Genomic DNA, 22,914 nt, shown 5'->3' with positions numbered 1-22,914 from the left:
TCGTCAGTTATTTCCAATCAGCAGTTTGGTTCGAAGAATAACCGATGTTAAAACAAGCCCAAATCCCAAACCATAATCCTGCTTCACTAAAAGTACCGATTTTTTAATACATTTTTTATTTTTCTTCTTTCTATTTCATATTAGTTATGTATCTGTTGACATTAATTGTTTAAATAAATAAGCTAATCTTTGTGCATTAATTTACGCAAATAAGAGAGAAAATAAATTGTATTTTATTGCAGCATTGTTTTCTCTCCTTAACATGCAACACTGATGATGATTTTTGCCATCAACAGATGCATATTTGGCAAAAAAATATATGTGCTAGAAATATTTTTCGTTGTGAAGTATTACTTGTAACATTTGTGCATTTGTTGTTAGATTAGCTAAATATGCTCGGGATATATCAATCTAAGATGTTTTGTACAGTAAAATGATATGGAGAGTTGATAAGTGCAAATGGTTCTCTGACTAAGGAAATAAACAGTGCATTACTTAAAATATATAAATAATGAAGTGATAATGATGCTTATAATTTTAACTATTACAAAATAAAAATTAAATATTATAAATAAAAATAAATATTGACCAGACAAAAAACCAGCTCCTATTTCAATTGCATCATTACGAATCCTCACTCATTACGAAAAATAACTTCAAATTCAACCTATAATATATGCAACAGCATATTCCGACGCAATAACATTAATAAAATTACACGATAATTATAGAAATTGACGAGCTGCATTACACGTATGTTCGTTAACATATTGATCAATTTATTTGATGTGTAGTCGACTAGCCGAAATGTATCCTTTTTGGATTGTGCAATCTAATTGCAAATTACTTTGGGTGTCTATACGTATTTGATGTTAGTTACTCGGCAAATTTGACTCTAACGATCTCACTAAGTTCATTCTAAGCTTTGAGGATCTTTATGCCATTCCACTAGGCATTAGGGCAAGTTAATAAACTCACTTTCTTCGTTACAGAAACATTGTAAAATAGGCCATAAAATTTATTTGTCACTTGTTTAACATACAATACTGGACAGAAATATTTACTTAAAATTTGCTTATAACATATCGTTGCAACTTTTAGATTTAATCTCTTTAATTTTTAATAGGACTTCGGAAGAAAATACACAAAAAATTTAGGCATCATATTTGAAATGCTCTAAGCTTACAGAGGAACTAACATCAATCAGTGCAAATAAATGTTGGTGAACAAATTCAAAAACGAAGTTTGGAAATGAGTTGGACATATCGGATAATTTTTTTAAATTCTTTTAGCATTCCACAATCTGCCCAATGGATAAGTACATTACAACTGATCTCCTGTATAATATTAATCAGGTCGAATGGTAGTAAACGTTTCAACTTACACACTTCACTGACATCGTGCACATTTAATTGTTTGGCGAGTGGATTCGGGTGCACTGACACTATTTCAGGATACTTTGGACACTCCTTATAATTTCTAGGGGGAAATCACTCTCTCTCTCTGGGCGTCGACTATGTATTGGTCATTATGATGACACTCGCTACAAAATTATCTTAATATTGAAATCTTGTTTCATCGTACGTTTATATAAATATCACATAATAATAAATAATAAATAAATATACCAATATAATAAAAGATAAGAATAAAACCAATATACCAATATATTATTATATAAAACATGTGCTTCAATAATGGTTTGGATGTGTAAGAGATCAGTGGATTTTGATAGGTTTGATTTATTGATTGAATGCCGTATTTTTATTTTGTTCTAAATTGAAGTACAATAATGGCGCAGTGTCGGCCTTCCTATTGTTGCAATAGTCGCGGATTCCAATCCTGCTGGGGCATGGTCGTAAATTCATGTTTGTTATTGTTTAATATTTGTGATTGTCCTAAGCTAGAGTGTAAAATCCAATAAGAAAAATGATCCCAGTCACGCCAGTAACCAGGCTGTGTAAGACCGGATGTCTTCTGGGATGATTTCTAAATTGGTCACTCTCCAGTCGGTAGGCTTAATGCCGAGGACCGTGGTTCGGGGTCAAGTTAAATAGTTGGTCCAGTCCACATAAACCCATAGTTGGTAAAAGGAGACTTAGGAGTCTAAAATATGTAAAAAAATAAATAAAAGAACAGTAATGTACTATCTAAATAAAAATTTTGTTTTAAAAAAGTAAAAACGATTCAACTTCATTCAGGTTAGATCTCCTAACCTAGCCTAGAATAATTTGAGCAGAAGCTGACAGTTTAGTATGCATGATCATAAAGAGGGTTTGAAATAAGTTGCTCAACCGTCGACTATTGGAAAATGCAAAATCTATATACCATGAATATTTAAAAATAAATATTAAAGTTCAGAAGATTATTAAAGACGAACGTGAACTTCAAGGTAATTAGGTACATTTCGATACTCACAAAAATTGTATTACATCTGAGAAACGTTTCTTTAGGAGAGTGTTGTTACTGGTTATTCGAAAAATACTTTTATTAGTAACATATTTACATTTTTCTATTCAAGTATATACATAACTTATTTATAAGACCAAGATTGTATATTTTGAACCGTAAATATTTTAAAATTTATACAGATGCTCCATGTGCTTTGAGTGGCATTCTTTTTCTTTACTACTGCTATATTTTTAGGATTACATTCTCAAATAACTCTCGCTTTAGAATTTAAGTAATCTACGCACTTTCAACTACATTGGCCACATAACAATTAAATTTAATTTATATCATTGTTTCGCTATTTTTGTATCAAAATTGTTTTTAATATTTTGAATAAATAATAATGTCTTCTAACATTTTACTATAGAATATAAATATAGTATTACGCATTTATGGTAATTATATTTAGTTAAATATAAGATTCTTATTACACAGAAAAGATACAATTTATGGTTTTTGGGTGACTGATCAGATTATTCACCAGCAGGATCTAATGAATATATGTTTAATTTGTGTAATATGTAATAAGAACAGATCTATAATAAGTTATTTAAAAAATTATTTCTATAAAAAATAATTTAAAAATACTTTTTAATAAAAAGTGTATATGTTTTAAGGTTCAAGTTTAACAGGTGCGTCTATAATTCCTTTTTTTTTTCAGCGGTTTTATGTAATTTTCAGTAACCATAAGTTTGCAATGTTATGATTTGATACATATGTTATTTTATTATATATACTAATATTAGCCACAAAAATACATAAGTTACGTTCTATTAAAATAACAGCGTTTAGCTCGAAACAAAACGATTTGCGGTACGTATTACTTTTCTTCTTTCATCAAAAGAAAAAAGCCGCTTATTTAATCGTTTTATGCGTTTTATGGTAGAGATATTTTTATATATTTATATTATATATATGGGGATTCTAACTTTCAAGGCAAATTTCAAGAAATTTCAGGAGATATTAGATGAAAATCCAACACAAACTAAAAAACAATTGGCAGAAAAGTTTAATGTGAGCCCCAGTCGCAATTTGTAAACGATTATTAATGACTGGAAATGTTTTGAAAAATGGAAAGATGGTTGCCACATGAATGGAATGACAAACAATTAGAAAATCGAAAAATGGTTCAGTGAAAGGCTGCTTTAAAGGTACGAAATTCAGTCATTTCTGCACCCAATAGTAAAGGGTAATAAAAATAGATTATTTTTGAAAATCTCAAGTGAAAAAAATCGTGGTTGTGACCTGACCAGGCCAACTCATTGACAACAAGGCGAAATCGCTTTGGTAACAGTTAATACTGATCGCTCTCGACAAAAAATAACCAATTTGAACTTAAAAGTCAGAAAAATTGGAATCCCATCAACTAATTGATTTTACTATTTACTTTTAAAATCTTTTTTTTTTCTATATTACTGTTGTATTTTACGTTTTTGCTGGAATTCCTCTACTACTCATCTTAAAACAATCTCGATTATAACTTCTTAACTAAAGCTTCCGAACGAAAAACCCAGGTGGTTCTTGTAAGAACGTAATAAATTCAATAATATTCATGTGTGACTAATTATTAAGAAATGACGAAAGTGTTTATTGGAAAACGATTCGCAATTACATAATATATGCAAATCTCTTTTCAGGGACTCTTAATCTTAGTAAACATAAAACTAATTAGGCTGCATACTTTAATTCCGCTTTGTGTGGGTATGTTGTATTAAAAACGAATTAGTACTATTCATCACTCGTACCCGTGACTTTCGATTTAAGCTTAAATGGATATGATGTGGTTCTTATCAAATGATATAACCGAAAGTTATTGGTAATCTAAATATAATAATATAACAGGTAATTATGAGTATTTTTTTCTAAAAAACAGTTCTATTTTTTAAAAATTATTGTTATATTTTGTTTTTACTTATTAAATATGAAATGAAATAAAAAAATAAATAAATATCCACATATAATTTAATTATACATGTGATTAAATGATTTTGATGATAAGATCATACAAAAAAGCCGAAAATTTAATGAAATATTGGATCTCCTCACAATATTACAATTAATTTAACGCGGAATTTGTATGTTGTCTGAAATTCACAGGAAAGTCATAGATCACGATAGACAAGAGCCGTTTCTTTCCTGCAGTATTTCGTTTTTACATTTGTCCCAAATTCGTTTAGGAAGCCAACAATTTACTTTTTTTTAACCTTACTTTTTCAATTTGGATCATCATAATCTTCATTTTGCTTTTGTTTAGTATTATTCCTATTCTTTTAGTTCACTTACTTAGGGTTTTGTTAGTTTCGTTTCATTAGTATGTATTATGAACAATGTTGGACGTAGCCTTCCGCCGCTTATCTTAGTCCTGTTTGAGTTCAGAAGATGTTTCACTTTTTATGTACATATATATTTCTTATATATTTTTTAATTACTCTTATCATTTTATCACTTGCTTCTTTTGTTCCAGTATAATATTTACCTTCTTACTCTATTAAAAATGTTTTTAAGAGTTTTAGGAGAGTAATCAGAGTAGTCGCTCTATAATTAGTACAGCTCCTTTTGTTTCATTTTTGTGTATCGGAACAATGAGACTTAGTCTCCAATCTTATGGGATTTGTACATCTTCCAATGTTAAATTGTAAATTTCCAGTGATATCCTAGATGGTTTTAGCGACATTTTTTAAAGCATTTCCGGTAGTATTTTATCTTCGCAGTATATTCTGTAATTCTATAATTTGTATCTTTTTCAAGTCTTTACATTGCTTCCTTATTGGTCGGTATGTTTTTTGTATGTCGGCTTCTGTATTTCATACACCTCTATTAGTTTTTCATCATTAGTTGTCATGTCTCCGTTCTTATTTTTGATATGTATATTTTTAATTATTTTTAAACATTGATCTTTTAAACATGTTTAATCATGAGAATATATTTATAGGTTTACTTACAATAATATCGAGAAAAAATTACAGATGACTTCATTTCATATTTAATAAGTAAAAACAAAATATAACAATAATTTGTAAACAATAGATTTTTTTTTAGAAAAAAAATACCCATAACTACCTGTTATATTATTATATTTAGATTACCAATAACTTTCGGTTACATCATTTGATAAGAACAACATTATATCCAAGCTTAAATCGAAAGTCACGGGTACGAGTGAAAAAGTATGTATTTTTCGTGTATTTTATTGTTGTCAGTTGTCTTCATCGTTCAGACCATTCCTCTAGGAATTTTCCTGTTGTTTTATTTACTTTTATTTTTAAAATTAATACTATAGGTCAATATTGTTGCATACAGTATGCAATTATTAATATTATTTCAAAGTTGTTCGATTGTTTATGTTCTATGTGCGCCAACTTCTTTGTCGATTTTTTTAAAATATGATTTTAAATTTTTCAAGTATGAGATTGTTTTGTAACTTATACATTCTGACAGCTTACATATCAAACAAACTACTATCTAGCGATTTATTTATACATAGTTACCAATCTACGTTAAAAGGAAAACAGTTGCATCAAATTTAAGTGCTATATCTACACAATTTTTTTTCATAAAAATTTTGTTTTGTTCAAAAATATAATTTTGTAATATATTTCCAATCGCTAGTGAGCAGTAAAACTTTATTTACAGTGAAGATTTGAAATTAATTGTTATAATGAATGTGTTAATATGATAATATTAAAGGTGACATCAATTTCACCTGTTAATGTTGAAATAACATTCAATTTAAAAATAATCTAATCTTATATTAGAAGGACAAACTTATATTTTTGCATTTTAATCCATTCATTTTTTTAAATTTTACATCTATGAAGATAAATATATATGAGGATAATGTAAATTATATTTGAAAAAAGTATTAATGATAATTTTGAGGCGTTTAACATGTGTTATTAGGTTAAAAAGTTGGACTGGAAGAAGGAAGGAAGTAATCAAAAATGAGTGGAAATAGATTTGGGTAAAATCAGACACAGTTCACTTTAAATGAAATTATATTTATTTTTTGCACTTTTATTCATATGTATATATATATTTGACACTCTACATTATCCACGCTATACTTTTAAAGATCCAGTTCGAAAGCAAACACATTAATTTATTGCTGTCTATATACGACGACATACAGGGAACGTATATTTTGTTTGAAATATTAATGAAAACATTTAAATATATATAATGTGTCGCATGAAAGATGTAGCTCTGATATTCATCCGTATATACATTGGGGGTATTGAAGGAATACAGGCTGACATTAAAGAATCCGATTAATTTTTATAGTGTTATCTGGAGATATGTCTTGATGTAGTACTTTAAATTAGCTGTATTCTTTCTCAACAAAAAGATACATATTTATTAGAATATTCTTACACATTTTTGGGACCTTAGTTTCTCTAAAGTAGGATCTATGGAAATAGAGCAAAATTATAATAGCTACAGTTGGCTGCTGCTCTTGGTGTTCCTAAATGTACCTGAAATATTGGAAAACATTTTCTGAATTAGACTAGTTAGACTTGTTCATTTTCATGAGAGTATGCAAGCTTTTGATACTTCGAGTTTAAAGTATAGAACGTCAAACAAAAATATGTCTTGTTAAGCGTATGTCAAAAGATGAATAGAACAGACGATAGTGGGTGATATATTCGTTGATAATTTTAAATTTTGAAAAAATGTGAAAATGGTAATGGGTTAACTGAGGAAGACGCATTTGAAATAATATAAATATGTATACAGTTTCAAAAGATTTAATAATTTATAAAAAGATAGATCTTATCAACTATATGGGTTGAAGTTGTTTCTACGCGTATGAGTGTTGGAGATGTTTGATTAGTATTTTCATTATTTAATATAAAAACATAAACAAAAATTTGATTTTCATTAATATCAAATTTGCCGACTATTGTGATAACTTGATTGATTAAAAATATATATTACAGAGAACGAAAACAATTAAGCGTGTTGTGAAGTCCACTCACTATATCGAATTTTCCAATGTCAACCTGCAGTAAAACAAAAAGGAAACAAAAATATACGTTGCCATTTTATTGTTCGAATCTATTATTGTTACTACATACATAGAATAGCTTGATTTCAATTTCGAGAAAATACAGTTCACATTTTATTGCAGTTCAAAATTACCATTACCAAGATGATCTTCATGGCGCTCACCGATCACCAGCCAAAGTATCTTCTTCAGCCAGCAAAGAAGTACTTTAAACTTTGCAGGACCTTTAGATGATACATTTAAATGAAATCAAACGATGATATCGATTATATGTATATTATATATTTATATATATTAAATAGCTTGGACACATAAACTGTCTATGTGGGTATTTTTTAAAAAAATTGCATTTTTGTTAATCAATATCATTTTTTCGCTAAGTTTTCGGATATCTAGTCGTTGTATATCATAAAGCTTACATTGAATACGTAATACTGGTTACTATCTAATGAAGGAAGGATTCCAGATAACCTAAAGCTAACGTCGTTCCTGCTATTAATCATAGGGGCTTAGAGTGCCATAAACATATCCTGATATTCAATAAATAAACGATATAATGCAGTCTTATAATAAACTTCCGAATTTGTTGATTCTATATTAGTCAAGTCTACCTACTACTGGAAGTTGTAATTATAGAGTGCAGAGTTAACGAAAACCTTATTTTCTTTTACAATTGCTAATTGGAAAGATAAAGCGTATATATTATAAAGAGGGATGAAAAAAAAAATTAAAAATAGAACTAGTTGAAATCAACAAATTCGGTTTTAGGTTCGATCTTTTTTTGTCTTGTTATCTTTGATCATTCTTGTCTTCTATTGTTCTAGCCCCATCTTAGAGGCTGGCCCATTATCCGTCCTCTTGTTTGTGTGCTGAAAATAAGAATATGTTATTTTGTTTCCTAATATGCATAAGGTTTTAGATTGATGGCACTTTTAACGTATTAAATTTACTACTCTAATTTACTTTATATATTTTAAATAGCTTAATTTCTAGTGTGGTTCAGAGATAACACCAATTTTGTTTAAGAATGAAAATACCATCCAGTAACATTTTTAATGACCTCAATCGATGCAAATCATTTTCATCGAGCTAATTTCATGTTAGGAAAAAGTATAAAATTGATTCATTTGGCTTGTAACTTCAGTATCATAGCATTTGTTTATTTGGCTATGGTATTTGTTTTTTTTTCACTTGGGATTTGGTTTGAAGCAAAATATTTATTAACTTTAATAAACTGTATATGTGGGTATTTTATTAGAAGTCAACAAATTTACGTTTTCTCATCTTTTTAGCGACATGGCGATACTATGGCCGTAACGATGATGGTTTAGTAGCAATCATAAATACATTTTCACGCCTCTTCAGCATTTTAAAATCGAATGCCAGTCAAGATATGCTACATCCATCTGAAGTGATCAGAAAATGGAAGAATTAGCGTTATCAGATATGATAATGAATCGTCAATAAATTCGTCAGATAATGAATTTCCGTCTGTTGATCATTATTTCTGATATTTTTTCACTTTAATTCATGTTGGTAGACATCTGCAGTAATAGTTTAATTCGACTTTAGCAGCTCATAATAAACTACATCTTGCTGGTCGCACCATATGTACAGCGATACATTATGTCCCTGAATATTCTGACATTTTCCTAAAACAAAGATGACATTATACTCTCCTTCTCCTCAAAAACTATATGTCATTATATTTACTCTCTGTACTTTCTCAAAATCTTTCTACATCTTAACATATAAATACTGATCTCGGTAAACAACAATCAAATAAAATTTGCTTTTTAGGTGTGAAGCGAATTCGTGTTTAGAAAAGGTTTGCGCCAGCTTTTTTGAAATGAAAGAAGCTTAGTTTATGGATATTAATTTGGAGGCAATTTAGTAAACCAATAAACTGAGAGTGTTTTTATAATTAGTAAATTCCGATAAAATTTCAAGATGATGATGCTTGCTCGATTAGTTCAAAAGGCATTATAAAGTTAGCAAATTAAAGTGATAAATGTATCAAAACTACCTTGTCTAGATATATCTCCGTTTGTAGTCGGAATTTTTCAGACCCATAAAATGCCAGATAACAAATTATAATAACTCATGGGAAATATTTTATGATGATATAAATAGGTACTAGTTGACTAAGAATAAAAGAAACCGTCCTCGGTCGGATTTTCAACTTCCTCCAACTTATTAAACAAACCTAGTACACTTTCAAATATACATAAAAGCACTGTATGGCAGTAATAGTAGTCATGATATCCATATAATACAAAAAAAAAACAAATAAAATTAAAATGAAGCATCTATACAAATGAAATATCAGTAGAAATTATGTATATTCATTAGCAATAATTGCATCTAAAACATGTAAATGTGTACGTTCCATCCACTTTAACTCTAGTTTAAAGACCAACAGCGACTTAATTATGCGTCATGCTGAAACTCCTTTTGTTCCTAAGTTCAATAATTGTACATAACAAACATCGTCGCAGTTATATTTTGGACTATTTGGTTTATATTTCTCCAGGAACATTTCCAGAATAATGAATACCAAATTATAAATGAAATAAGTATATATGTGTTTGCGTACTTCTGTTGTTGGTAACTTGTTTAATAATTAAGGTAGTAAATTACCATTAAAACGAAAGGTTATAAAATGTTAAACCTATACGTGGGAGGGATATACATTCTAAATTATAAAGGAAATAAAGCTATACATTTCAGAAAAATATATCTTCTGTGAAAAAATATTAGAAATTTGCAATTTAAACAATCAAAAAGTTTTTTTATCTATGGTACAGGACAGTATATCGTGTTAATTATAAAAATGTAATTGATACTTGCATGTATTTTGATCATATTTTTCTATTATTTTTTAGTTTTTCTCATATTTCTGGAAACATATGAAATCTTGTAGAAGAAATGATGTTGGTTTGGCAGCGATGTAATCATCAAAGAGTATTCGCATATCTCCAATATTTCGAAATCGTAAAACTACCAAGACATGCTGCAACCAGTCGTAATCACATGCTGTGTCTAGTAAGTACGCTGGATGTGCTAAAGCTTCCTACCTTGCACTATACAAGCAAGGCTATGAATATTCAGCTTCGGTATTGATATAGCTGGCGCTCTTAGGTTAATCCATGACTGTGAACAGTATTATTGCAGTAGATCTACTCTGCATCGCCAGTCCCAATACGTCGCACACATTACTTTTAGTTCACAAGCAATGAAATCTCGATGTTGACGGCCGAAACGGCTCGAAATGTTATTTTTGCATCATTTGGGTCCCTTTCATAGCCTATAAACATATGAAAAAGAGTTGATTCATCAGCTGCTATGTAATGTAATATGTAAGCTGTGAAAGTTATTTCATAGTTTAATATGAGTTTAGGACCAACATGTTTTGAAATTCATCGTTGAAATCGAAATCTCTTTCGAACTTTTAAATTGTTGAAACCATTGACCACAATTAACACATTATCAAAATTATCAAAATCATCGAAATCAATAATTAGGTCAGGTTGTTTAGCGTTTGTTGAAATTGATTCTTTCCATTTTCATAAATAGATTTCACCCGTTAAAATATATGCAAGCACCTAATATATAGAAAATTCTCAGTTTATATGAAAGTTTTGTCGTTTTTCGAAGTTTTGAGTAGGTTTATTTTAAAACGCCTTTGAGACAAAGAAAGAAATAATAATTTTACCTAGCTAATAAGGTCGATTGACTTACAATTCACATACCAATTCTTGTAATTTTTTAATAATTAGAAAAATCTATATATATATATATATATATATATATATATATATATATATATATATATTCATTCCTTCAGAAATTTTTCCAATGTTAATATAACTTTTTCTAACTAAATCTACATAAAAAAAAAACGCCTACGTTTACAGAAATTCTTCAAAAAAGAAACAAATTTTTCTGGAACAAAACTGACGTCATGGCGGGCACAGCTAATTGAAATTCATTAACCTGACTTAATGATAATTGAATATTCCATTAGGAAAAAGTCACTCGTCATATTTCCCGATTTATTGACCTAATTTTTCACACCGCCCCCGTCCTCAGCCGCCCAGCAGGTAAGCCACTACCGCTTCTCCACCCGGATAACTCACGTGCGTCGAAATTTCACCCTCTACCTTATATTCTCCAGTGCTTTCGTTCTGTATTCGCTTCGGATGGGGTTGCGCTCCTTGCCGATGGAGTTGACAGGTCCCCAACGGGCGAACATGGACAGGGCCCTCTTCTCCGACGACGAGGATGACTTCAGCGAGGGTAGCAGCTCGGAACTGTCACCTGCAACCAATAGACAAGGCGATGAGTTGGTCCTGATTCGGTCCTTGTTAAGATGCGAAAAACAAAAAAAAACAAAAAACAAAAGAAACAAAATTAGGATCTGACGTTTATAAAATACAAAATTAGAATCGAGAATGGATTTACAACAAAATTAGGTCAGCTGGATATTGTAGGAGACAATATATGACAATATATATTCTATAAAGTTATTTTCAGCTTATAATTTTTTTACCAATATAAATACAAATAATAATAAAAAATAAATAAGGCAGGACAGTCCACCTAATGTTGCGATAGTCGTGGGTTCGAAGGCTACTAGGGTATGGTCGTAAATGTATGTTTGTGATTGTTTAATATTTGTGATTGTCCTAGGCAAGAGTGCCAAATACGACACAAAATGATCCCAGTGACTCCAGTAACCAGGCTGGGTAAGACCGAATGTCTTCTGGGATGATTTCTAAGTTGATCACTCGCCAGTCGGTAGGCTTAATGCCGAGGACCGTGGTTTGGAGCCCATGCTAAACTGCAGTCCAGTCCAGATAAACTCCTAGTTGGTAAAAGGAGGAGTAAATTTTAAAATTTCATATTTCATAAGAATATGGCCAAGAGTTCATGATTAAAATAATTTTAGTTCGAAAACTTCATGAGAAAAATTTTTCGCGTGTTACTTAAAAGGGTTTAAAAATATGTTGTGCATCATTTCATTACTATACATAGAAATTGAAGTTTTGATCATCATGACTCTGAATGAAATAAAAGTTTAAGGTGTCATATGAAACCAAAATATCGGCGTCAAAGAGAGTAAATGTGTATAAATTCGGTATATAGCTCGAAACTGGTAAAACAATAAATTATTGTAACCTTTTGGTCAATTAATCGTAAAAAAATCGTAAAAAAGGTCCAGTTTACAAACTTTTTCATGGATATTATGCAGCTATTTATACAAGTCAAGTAACTATCGCCAGAATTGTGGTCTAAAATATGAATAGTTTCAACATTCAGATTAGTCACCATATTTATCTCCCAATGGCCTTTCTCATACTTTAAAAAACGTTTCATTGGAAAATAATGATTAAAACATAAAGACATAGTTATCATATAATTAAGAAATCTGGGATATTATACTGACAAAATCATTTTTATTTTATAAATCCTTTTTATTTCTCATTGAATATGTATTGTATATGCTAATAATTGTTTATTAATCTATATTTAATGACTTCGTATTAATGATATTTGTAAAATAATATCGGATTAATAATAATAACTTTTTCTGTATAAAAATATAAAGTTCTAATATATTTTCCTTTTTATGCTGTTGATATTATATAAATTGAAATTGTCATAGTAACGCTTTTAACAATCAAGAAGTCTAAAAAGTAATGGCGAGCAGCGGGTGTCGCGTCAACATAAATTAAACTTTCTTTCAATGGGAAATGTATAAACACTTCAAAATTTGTTTTGTTAAAGTTTACCTTTCATATGGCAGACCATATAATAATGATTAAGAACTAGATAATAACTTTATATACTGAGCCAACGAGCGTTTTCAATGAAGATTTTTTAATTTACTTGGATCATCACAGAATCAGCCTCAATATATAATGATATCGTTATAATAAACCAACAGTCAAATAACGTCGTCCCTATAGAGTCACTAAATAAGCAAGTAGCTTTTATATAGTTTAAGTAAATAAATGCTTCGAAATTAATGTATAAATACCCAACTAAGTCTTTATGTGTATATTAATCAGCGAACTATTGGTGAAAATTTGAAATATTAATGCATTTAGTATTATTGACGCTAATGATTAAGCGCTTAAAACAGAATTTTTTACATTCACAACTTTTGTTAATTTGTGGTTGATTTAAAGAAATCTGTTTCCGAAGCCCATTGCATAATTTAAAAACTTATAGTAATGCTGATTATATTTCACTTATCAGTTTTGGCTTTAACGATTGATAGGTCAGGGTGAAAAGGTCAGACCTCCACATGTGATGAGAGACATCCAAATGGATTGAAAATGGCTACCATACAAGTTGATCGAAAACACTTATGCTTACATTGACAAAGCTTGGCCATATGTTCCAAGAGTTACATTGTTGCCGCTCAAATGGGAAGTTTAGCTGCACCCAACATACTCAGCAGACATAGCGCTTTTTAATTACTTGTTTAGATCGATGCAGCATTTTTTGACGGGCACATTGTTGATCAGATGATGACTGGATCCATGCCAGCTATTTCGACAGGTTATTGCCATGTTTCGAAAGCAACGTTGAAGAAAGTTCATTGCAATGAAAGGTGGAACACTTATTAATATATGATAATCACATAACATAAATGACAACTCAACAAACACTTCAAATTTAAACCGAAAAGAAATATTCTAAATCTAAAGAAAAATAAGCAATATCTCAGCTTGCCTTAAATGTATCATCTCTCTTCTGATTACTAGTTTTATTTCATTTGTTTTTAGATTTATCTAAACTGGAAGACAAACTGAACCAAAACTGGACTGAATAACGACATATAAAAATAAGTAAATTCAAATCTGTTCTTCAATTAAAACTGATTTCTTGTTAGGACTATTCTGCATAAAAGAAAAGGTAATGAAAATATATTCTTAATCGATATATTTTCCTGTCTGTGAAAAACTGTCTATTGTTTTTATAGTTTTATGGTGGTTGGCAATAGCCAAAACGAGCCCGATAAAATCCTATAATAGGATGTAGTTGAAATGGAACTCATTTCATAATTGGTCAAAATGGACAATTTTGTATTTATAGTATTGTAAGGGCATTTAATAAACCGTGTTGGTTTTGAAAGGTTTTTTGACATACTACCATGTATTATTTTAATATAATTTATTGATTATTAACAATATTGCTTATTGAAAAATTGAGCTTAGCGAAACCATTTTTAAAAAATGTGTTTTAAATGATACTTATCTGTATCTTATTTTTTCTTATATGAATGCATTTCTATACTTGATATAGTCTGCACTATAAGTAGAATATGGAGAACTTTATAAAAATAACTATGAGCTCTTGAAAAGCGCTTAAAAATGTTTAAAAATAATTACGCCTACTTTGGATACAAAATCATGTTTTCAAATGAAACCCCGTTTCTTTTTTTATTATTTAATTAATATATTGTTACTAGTCGTTTCCGTCTAACCTACAATTTGTCTTTATGCTAACTTAAATCTACGTATATAACTAGGAGGACCCATCGGCCCTAACTCAGTCTCTGGTGAAATAATGTTTATACATGTCACTGCTGAATTTTTAAATATATGCACCTCACTACACAACACTACACAAGATCAGATGGTTTGATTCTTTTGAGTCCGTGTCCTGTTCTGGTGGTATCCAAAAGTTGCAATATTTCAATGTTAGTATGAGAATGGAGTCTTTCCTCATGCCCCCTTGCAATTCTCTTGATTTCTTGACTCTCTGTGGGTATCTGAAGGTCTGGATGTAGGTAATCAGTTCTATAGTATTTGGGTGCACCCACAATACCTCTCAGAAATGTGTTCTGAAAAATTTGTATTTTACTAATGTTACTCTTTGCAGAATATCCCCATAATTGAACTCCGTATGTCCATATAGGTTTCAATATTTGCTTATATAATAGCAATTTATTTTATACAGTAAAATTTTATTCTTTTCAACAGGAGTTTTTCAAAAACCTTAGATATTACTGGCAGCAGTGATATAGGTCTATAGTATTTTTTTCGTTTGGTGACTTCCCAGGTTTTGGGATCATTATAATTTCCGCCATCTTCGAAATGTCTAGGATCTGTTTTAATCTAAATGCTCTATTGATCAAGTTGGTGAGTTTTATAATTCCCTTTCTTGGTAGTTTTTGCAGTAATTCTCCTGTTATTAAATCGTAGCCTGGTGATTTCCTGGCGTTAATGTCAGTTTTAATAACTTTGGTTTACTCTTGATTCGGCGTGACTAATACAATCATCGAATTTTCAGCTTCCATGTCCGGCAAATTATGTTCAATATTAGTTTCGTTTGGTTTGATAATTTTTTCTAGATATTCAGCAAATGATTTTTGGCGATTGTCACGTGCCCAATTCCCACATAGGTCTCTCTTATAGGTGGACTGTGTAGACATGGGCGCTTTAGATATTTTGTGGCTTTCCAGAGTGAGTAATCAGTTTCTTTATCATCTGTTAAATTTCTGAGATATTCATTTATGGTTTTGTTTTTCATTTCCAGTATTTCTCTTTTCAGTCTTTGGGTTATATTGTTTAAACTATTTTTATTTTCCGGTGTTCTGTTTTGTTGCCATTTTTTTCGTAATTTACGGTTTTCAGCTACCATTTCCTTCACTCCTTTTGGGTAGTTAATTCCTTTAGTTGTTCTCTTAAGTTCTGGAGTATTATTCCAAGCAGCTTGTTGAATATCTACTACGAATTTTTCTGCTTCAAGATTTAATTGTCCAGTTGTCTTGAGGCGTACATTTAGTTGAATTCGTTTGTTCAATTATTCAACAAATCCTTCCCAGTCTGTTCTCTTGTTTGTTAATGTTGGATTTCTTTCTTTTCTTATTATATTTTTGCGCAACGCCAGAATCACTGGCATATGATATGAACTTAGCTCAAAATTTTCGATTTTTATATAGTTGGATGTTATGTTTCTTAGTATGAAGAAATCTAACAGGTCTGGGGTTTTCTCTTGATCAATCGGCCAATAAGTTGGTTTTCCTGTTGACATGTAACTACGTCTTAGTTCAGTAGCTGCTTTATGCAGTTCATTGCCTTTAGTTGTTGTCATTCTGGATCCCCATCTTGTATTTTATGTTAAATCACCTCCAATTATAATTTTTTCTTTTTGATGAGCATTTTTGTGGTACTGCAAATAGAAAAAAGTTTATGGAGATATATCAACTGGCAGTTTTAAATCGAAATTAGATGTTCTAGACTCTGAACACACGCCAAATACAGTTCTCAAAATAATGTGCTGCATGCTATCGTCGACGCACTGTATTACGTCTTGAAATCCTGGACCCTAAAACAGGTGTGATCCAAAGTGCCAGTGTAAGGTAATCTGAAAGAGTGTGAGTACAGCCACCAGTTTTACTTTTTTATTTTTGATCGAAACATATGATTACTGGTTTGGATGTTTTAAAAATGGCGATAAAAACGAAGACAAAGAGAGTTCTGGAGAGAAAAAAAATAAGAAGAAAAGTTGAAGGGATTTTTCGATGAAACCATCAAAGGGCTCAAATCGCTATCGACTACAATTGACTACATTTGAGTGGAGCATTGCACAAAAAAAACCGGAATACGAGTAAAGATACAACACTATTTTTTTAACTTGACAACGTTCGATCATATATTGCAAAACCGGTGAAAACATACTTGGAAACATTAAAACCGGAACTGCTACCCCATCCGATGTATTCTCCAGACCTTGCTCCTTTTGATTATTACTTGTTTCGATATATGAGTCGTGACCTGTCTTAGCAGAGTTTCACTTCTAATGAAGATACCAAAAAATCGTACTTTCGAGACAAAATCCTTAAATTACACGAAAGATAGGGACGGATATCGATGGACAATACTTTGAATAAACTACTTTAAAACGAATTTATAGGCCAATACATGACATTATATAGAATTGACAAATACTTATTGCCAATTGGGTAGATTGACAACTTTAATAACAGGACAAAAAAAAATTAAACAACATATCAAGCTGAGAAAATTTACCATTATAACACAGATATGTTTTCATAACTATAAGCCCAAAACCGGGAAAAGATGGAGGTGGGATATAGTAGAATCCCGTCCATTATTTCGTTCATTGACTATCATACTTTTCGGAGTATTCCTGAATGTATTTTCTCCTTGTTTAAATGAGTCCTTCCCCCATCCGTTCCTTTTTTCCACGAACGTGGCTCCTTTTAGAAACTAACATTTCACTCGGATGTAAGTAATGCGTCGCATTTGCGTGATATATTTAAAGAAATCGACTGTGTAAAGTAAGTTTTGTTGCTGAATGGGTAAATTTTTCCGTGTAAATATTTTATCGTGGAGAAAAAGGGGGCAATAGCATCTGAAGAGGGGGATATATTTCATTGAAATTTGAGCGATATTTGTGCATATCTTATGTGCATGAAAAAAATATCACTGTTATATTTTTATAAAAATATATATTAGGAGGGTGAAAATATAATCTATATGTTTAATATTTAAATATAAAACATCATGGGTTTCTTCGAAAATATTTGTAATAGATAATATATTTGGCACTTGCATGTATTTTGATCAGATATATATTGGTGAATATGTCAAAAATCAGTGTAAATAACAGTTAGACAATCTAACCTAACTGTTAAATTCGATGATTTTGATATTCTTGATATTACTCTACATTAAATAACAGTTTTCCATATAGTAATATTAAATTATACAGGATATTTAGACACTAATCATGGAACTCACAAAATGTTTAACATTCATTACATTTGTTATTTGGTTTGAAAAAATCTGCTACCAAAGCCAACCAAATACTTTTATAAACTTATGGTGATACTGAGGCCTATCTCAATTGATGGTTTTGTATTCAACAATTCATATATTGGTAATTTTTGGTTTCAATGATAAAGGACGACCTGCAGAAACCTAACAATTTGAAGACAAAAAAATGTAAAACTTATTGTACAAAAATCTAGCTCAAAAATCCTCATTAAACCCACATTTACCAATTTTCAAACATTTACATGTGAATACAGCCATTGCAGGTCATCAGATTATTAAGTATGACGTCAGCTCATCGCAATATTACCGGAATTAGCTTAAACTTTTGGTTCACAAGTTTTGTCGTTGAGTCGACCAGCACCAACAAAATCGAGTTTTATATTCTAATTGATTCTGTTATTTGTTCGGACGTATCAAAGACCATTCTGTTTCCTTTTAACTAAGGTTAAACGAGAAGGAAAAGTCTGCTCCAAGTTTAAAACGAATTTTGTATTTTTTAAATACGAATTACTTTTGGAAATATATTTTACAATATATTTTGCGCTATAGAATCGCTTCAACATCGCTATTTCATTGATTACCACGCAAAAACTATAGTTTTTTGTGACGGACTATGACAGGTGATGAAAAGTCTTACAACATTATGACAAGGAGGTCTCAAAAGGAGTCATTCACATCCACACCAAAGCTATCTGGCTATGTAAAGTCTCGTGCTATTGCGAACAGCAAGGTGTAGAGTACTGCAAACTTCTAAAACTGAATAAAACAGTTATAGCATACTTTTGCGAAAGTAAAATAACCAAACTTAACAACATTTTGTTGCAAAAAAACACAGCAGTAGTGAGTAATAGGCGCAACTCAACCTTTAGTATGACAACGCTGGCGCTTGGCGTACGTAGCTCGCTGCCAAATTAATCGTTCTTTCGACAGAGTATCGCCATGTTGCAGAAAGATGGGAAGACTTGTACAAAAGTGTCAAATATTCTGACTAATATATATTGTACCAATTTTTTTCAATAAATGACTAATAAAACTGAAAAAATTATCAGAATACATACAAGCAACTAATAAGTAATAAAGTGTTCATCTTTTAGATTGAATTAAAGGAAAGAAAATATTTCAATTGACATATGCCTTGCTGAAAAAAAATATTTAAAAAAGTTTGAAATTTTTAATTAACTACTAAAACTATTAACTACACTAAAGTGCCAGTATAAATATTTCTGCGATTTTTTTATATAACCTTTACAATTTTGACTAACATACATTGCATGTCAAATTTTGTATGTTTATTTTGCCGTTGGTTGTTAGCTGTTACAGTTTCAACAATCGCGAATATTTAACGGACAATGAAGTTGCAGAAAAATAAAAACTAAAAAAACTAAATTACTTTTTTTCGCTCATGTCATTCGTTTTTGGCAGAGAACGAGCGATCCGAGAGTAAATCATCTTCAACATCCTCGCAGCCGTCTTGAAATCGCTTAAACCATTCAAAACAAGTGCACGTAGTTGCCATACATTTATTCCAATAAGTTATATGTTCCAGTAGCGGCGTTTTGAAGCAAAAATCCGCTACTCTATTGTTTCATTTAATATTTTTCAACAAAACAATAAATCAAGCCTAACACAGAAGCTATTTGTTTAGAGAGTCGAGAGCTGTTGCATTCAAATAAAAGATTGGATGTTAAACACACATACCTCTCGCTAATTAATAAATTCCTAAACCATTTTCGAAATATTCCTTAAGTATATAAATATAAAATTAGAAAGATGTAATCTTAAAAAAGATAGTTTTATAACAAAATTAATTCATTTTGGAAATTTACTTCAACAGAAACAACGTGTCCGGCCTGGTTGGCGCAATTATAAAGGCGACAGGACGGTCGTCCTGCTGTTGCGATAGTCGTGGATTCGAATCCTGCTAGGACATGTTCTTAAATTTATGTTGGTAATTGCTCTTAGACGAGAGTGCAAAATCCGACAGGGAAAATAATCCCAGTCACGTCAGTAATCAGGCTGGGTAAGACCGGATATTTCATGGGATGATCTCCAAGTTGGCTCCACTCGCCAGTTGGTAGGTTTAATACCGAAGACCGTGGTTCAGTAGGTCCAATCCAGATAAACCCTAGTTGGTACAAAGGAGACTCTAAAATATAAAAAAGAAACACCGTGGACAACTTTTTCATGTATCAAATAGTTTATTGTGTACGTTACGAGAAAATTGTAAAATGTACGAAATATTAATAAAATAATGATAACTTAAAACTTAAATAATTTAAATGAGTAATTTATAAAAAACATTATAATAATTAATATAATTAAAAAAGACCGTCATGTTTCCTTAACCACTGCGCTATCAAGCTGGTAAGTTTGAGTATGAGAATGAGTATGAAAAAGCAATGGAAACTATGTTTAAATCTTAAGAAATGTTTATTAGACACTTTTATTATTATAATAATTATTATGCATCTCTTATCTTAATTTTCAGAAGTTTACTAACCCTAGTGAATGCTTTTAGTTTTATTTAATAATAAAGAGAACGACCTTAATATTCTTAATGATTAAATAAGACGTTATGGTAACAAGAACGAGGTGCTATCGTTTGGTTTATAATTGAACTGTCTCCAGGTAGTGTTTATTCAACGAAAATCGAGAATATATGCAAAAACTAATGAAATCAGTTGCTCCAGTCAAATCCGCTTAGTCGCTTCATGGTCACTCCCTCATACTTAAGACCGCGATCCACAACCGGCTCATCATCCATGTAAATTCTATGTAAATTGCGTCCGATTTTGTACTTCACCAGTTGAAGCGCAACAGAACTGACAACGGACCTCTCGTGCCCCTCGCCCTGTCCCCGCCAATCGTCATCGCCCGAACATTTAATCGAATTTAATTTACTTTTGACGACTAAACGATTCAAGAGGGGGAGGGCGGATTTTTTTCGTGGCTTTAATGAGATCGTTAGGCTAAACTTATTCATTTATTTACCGTTTGCCAGAAGGTTTTTGAAAAACTGGTCGGAGTTCTTGCTTTTTGTCAGTTCGTCGTCAGCCCGCGCCTGCCAAATCAGTTCGCTGAGCGGATAGAACCACAGGGGTGGCTCCGTGGGGCCTATGGGTTTGGAGGTGACGTGATAGAGTTGCACGATGGCTATAAGAAATACCAGGTTCCACATCTGAAACAAAAAGTTTGAATATAATTAAATTATTTTCAACATTATTTATTAGTAATAATTTATATATTTGGGAAATGTATTATTATTGTTTTATTTTTTATAATTTTATTAGTATTCTTAATTATTTTTGATTTTAGATAAACAGTAATTAAAAAAGAACTAATTATAAATCTAGTGTTTTTCAGAGAACTGTTTTGATAATATTTAATGTTGTTAATGATGTTTACTACTTTTAAGTTAATTCAGCGCCTTTCTATTGCACATATATTTATTTAGATTTGAATCTGTTTATTTCAGCATATTAGGGTTTGTTAACCCCTAATAGTGTATATATTGTATTAGATATTGTTGTATACTACTATTCAACAATACTACAGGATGATTTAGCTATTTATTTAAATTTGAATTTTATTGGTACATTATGTTCATTAAGTGCACATTTCTTGACAACTATTGTTACTAATACTGGCATATTATAAATAATAATAAAATATTTTAAGGTATTTTTTATCCAGTATTTTCTACAGAAAGGGTTTAATAGCAATCAACAGAAGTCTCTAAAATATTATTATTTCCCTATGTTTAGTTGAAAACGTTCCAACTAGTCGACATCAACCATCTATGCAGGTTTTAAGATTTTATTAATCAAATAATAATTTTTATAAAAATAATTGATAATTTCGTACCTTAGAATAAGTATTAAGCATGGAAGATAGGAGATGTTATACCTACTCCATATATACCTTTCGTAATCGTTCGTATCCGTTCTATAATAACAGGTCAATTGAAAAGTTCCCGACCTACCATAATAAAACACATTTTTTTGGCAAAATTAGTTTATTTATTCAACATAATTACCTTCAAGGGTGATACACTGATTATAGCGACCCTCTAACTTTTCGATACAATTTTTGTAGTACGATTTGTCGTTTGCTTCAAAATAGGCCTCAGTTTCACCTCTCTATTTGACGAAAAATTTCGAATAATTCGAATTTTGAGATCTGAGGACAGGAAATAGTCGCTGCGGGCCATATCTGGAGAATACGGTGGATGAGGAAGCAATTCAAAGTCCAATTCATGGATTTTTGACTTCGTTTCCACTGACTTGTGATACGGTGCATTATCTTAGTGAAGCAGCACTTCGTTTTCTTCAAATGCGGCCGTTTTTCGGCGATTTGGTCCATCAAACGGTCCAATAACGCTGTTTATGGTCCTTCCTTCTTTAAGGAAGTCAATAAAAATTATTCCATGCGCAATTTCAATTTACGGTAATTCAAAATCATTTTGTGGATTTTTTAAATGTTTTCATCGGTAACAACCTCTTTTGGCCGTCCACTGCGTTCAACATCTTCGGTGCTCATTTCAGCACGTCTAAGCTTAGCATACCTGAGGCAGTGTGAGGAATATCGGCATCAAGCCAAGTTTTTGCTTCAGCTGCATTCTTTTCCTTCAAAAATCAA

The 22,914-nt window shown here is 30.8% G+C and overlaps 1 protein-coding gene across 1 annotated transcript in view; it reads right to left on the bottom strand.

Moving 5' to 3' along the window:
* Positions 1-6,433: 6,433 nt before the first annotated feature.
* The window catches only part of LOC143191921 (uncharacterized), a 61,044-nt gene continuing 44,563 nt past the window's right edge, over positions 6,434-22,914 (bottom strand). Inside the window, exons 2-4 of the mRNA XM_076397366.1 lie at positions 21,268-21,454; positions 11,620-11,776; positions 6,434-8,325 (exon numbers count right to left, since the gene is read on the bottom strand). Coding sequence (XP_076253481.1) covers positions 8,277-8,325; positions 11,620-11,776; positions 21,268-21,454 — 393 coding nt within the window. The 3' untranslated portion in view covers positions 6,434-8,276. The remainder of the gene's footprint in view (positions 8,326-11,619; positions 11,777-21,267; positions 21,455-22,914) is intronic.

This window comes from Rhynchophorus ferrugineus, unplaced genomic scaffold (genome assembly GCF_030347505.1).
Source record: "Rhynchophorus ferrugineus isolate W39M unplaced genomic scaffold, kcgeb_rfMv2 rfM2, whole genome shotgun sequence".
Taxonomy (NCBI): domain Eukaryota; kingdom Metazoa; phylum Arthropoda; class Insecta; order Coleoptera; family Curculionidae; genus Rhynchophorus; species Rhynchophorus ferrugineus.
The sequence above is the reverse complement of the archived record's forward strand: the minus strand, read 5'-3'. Positions and strand labels throughout refer to the sequence as shown.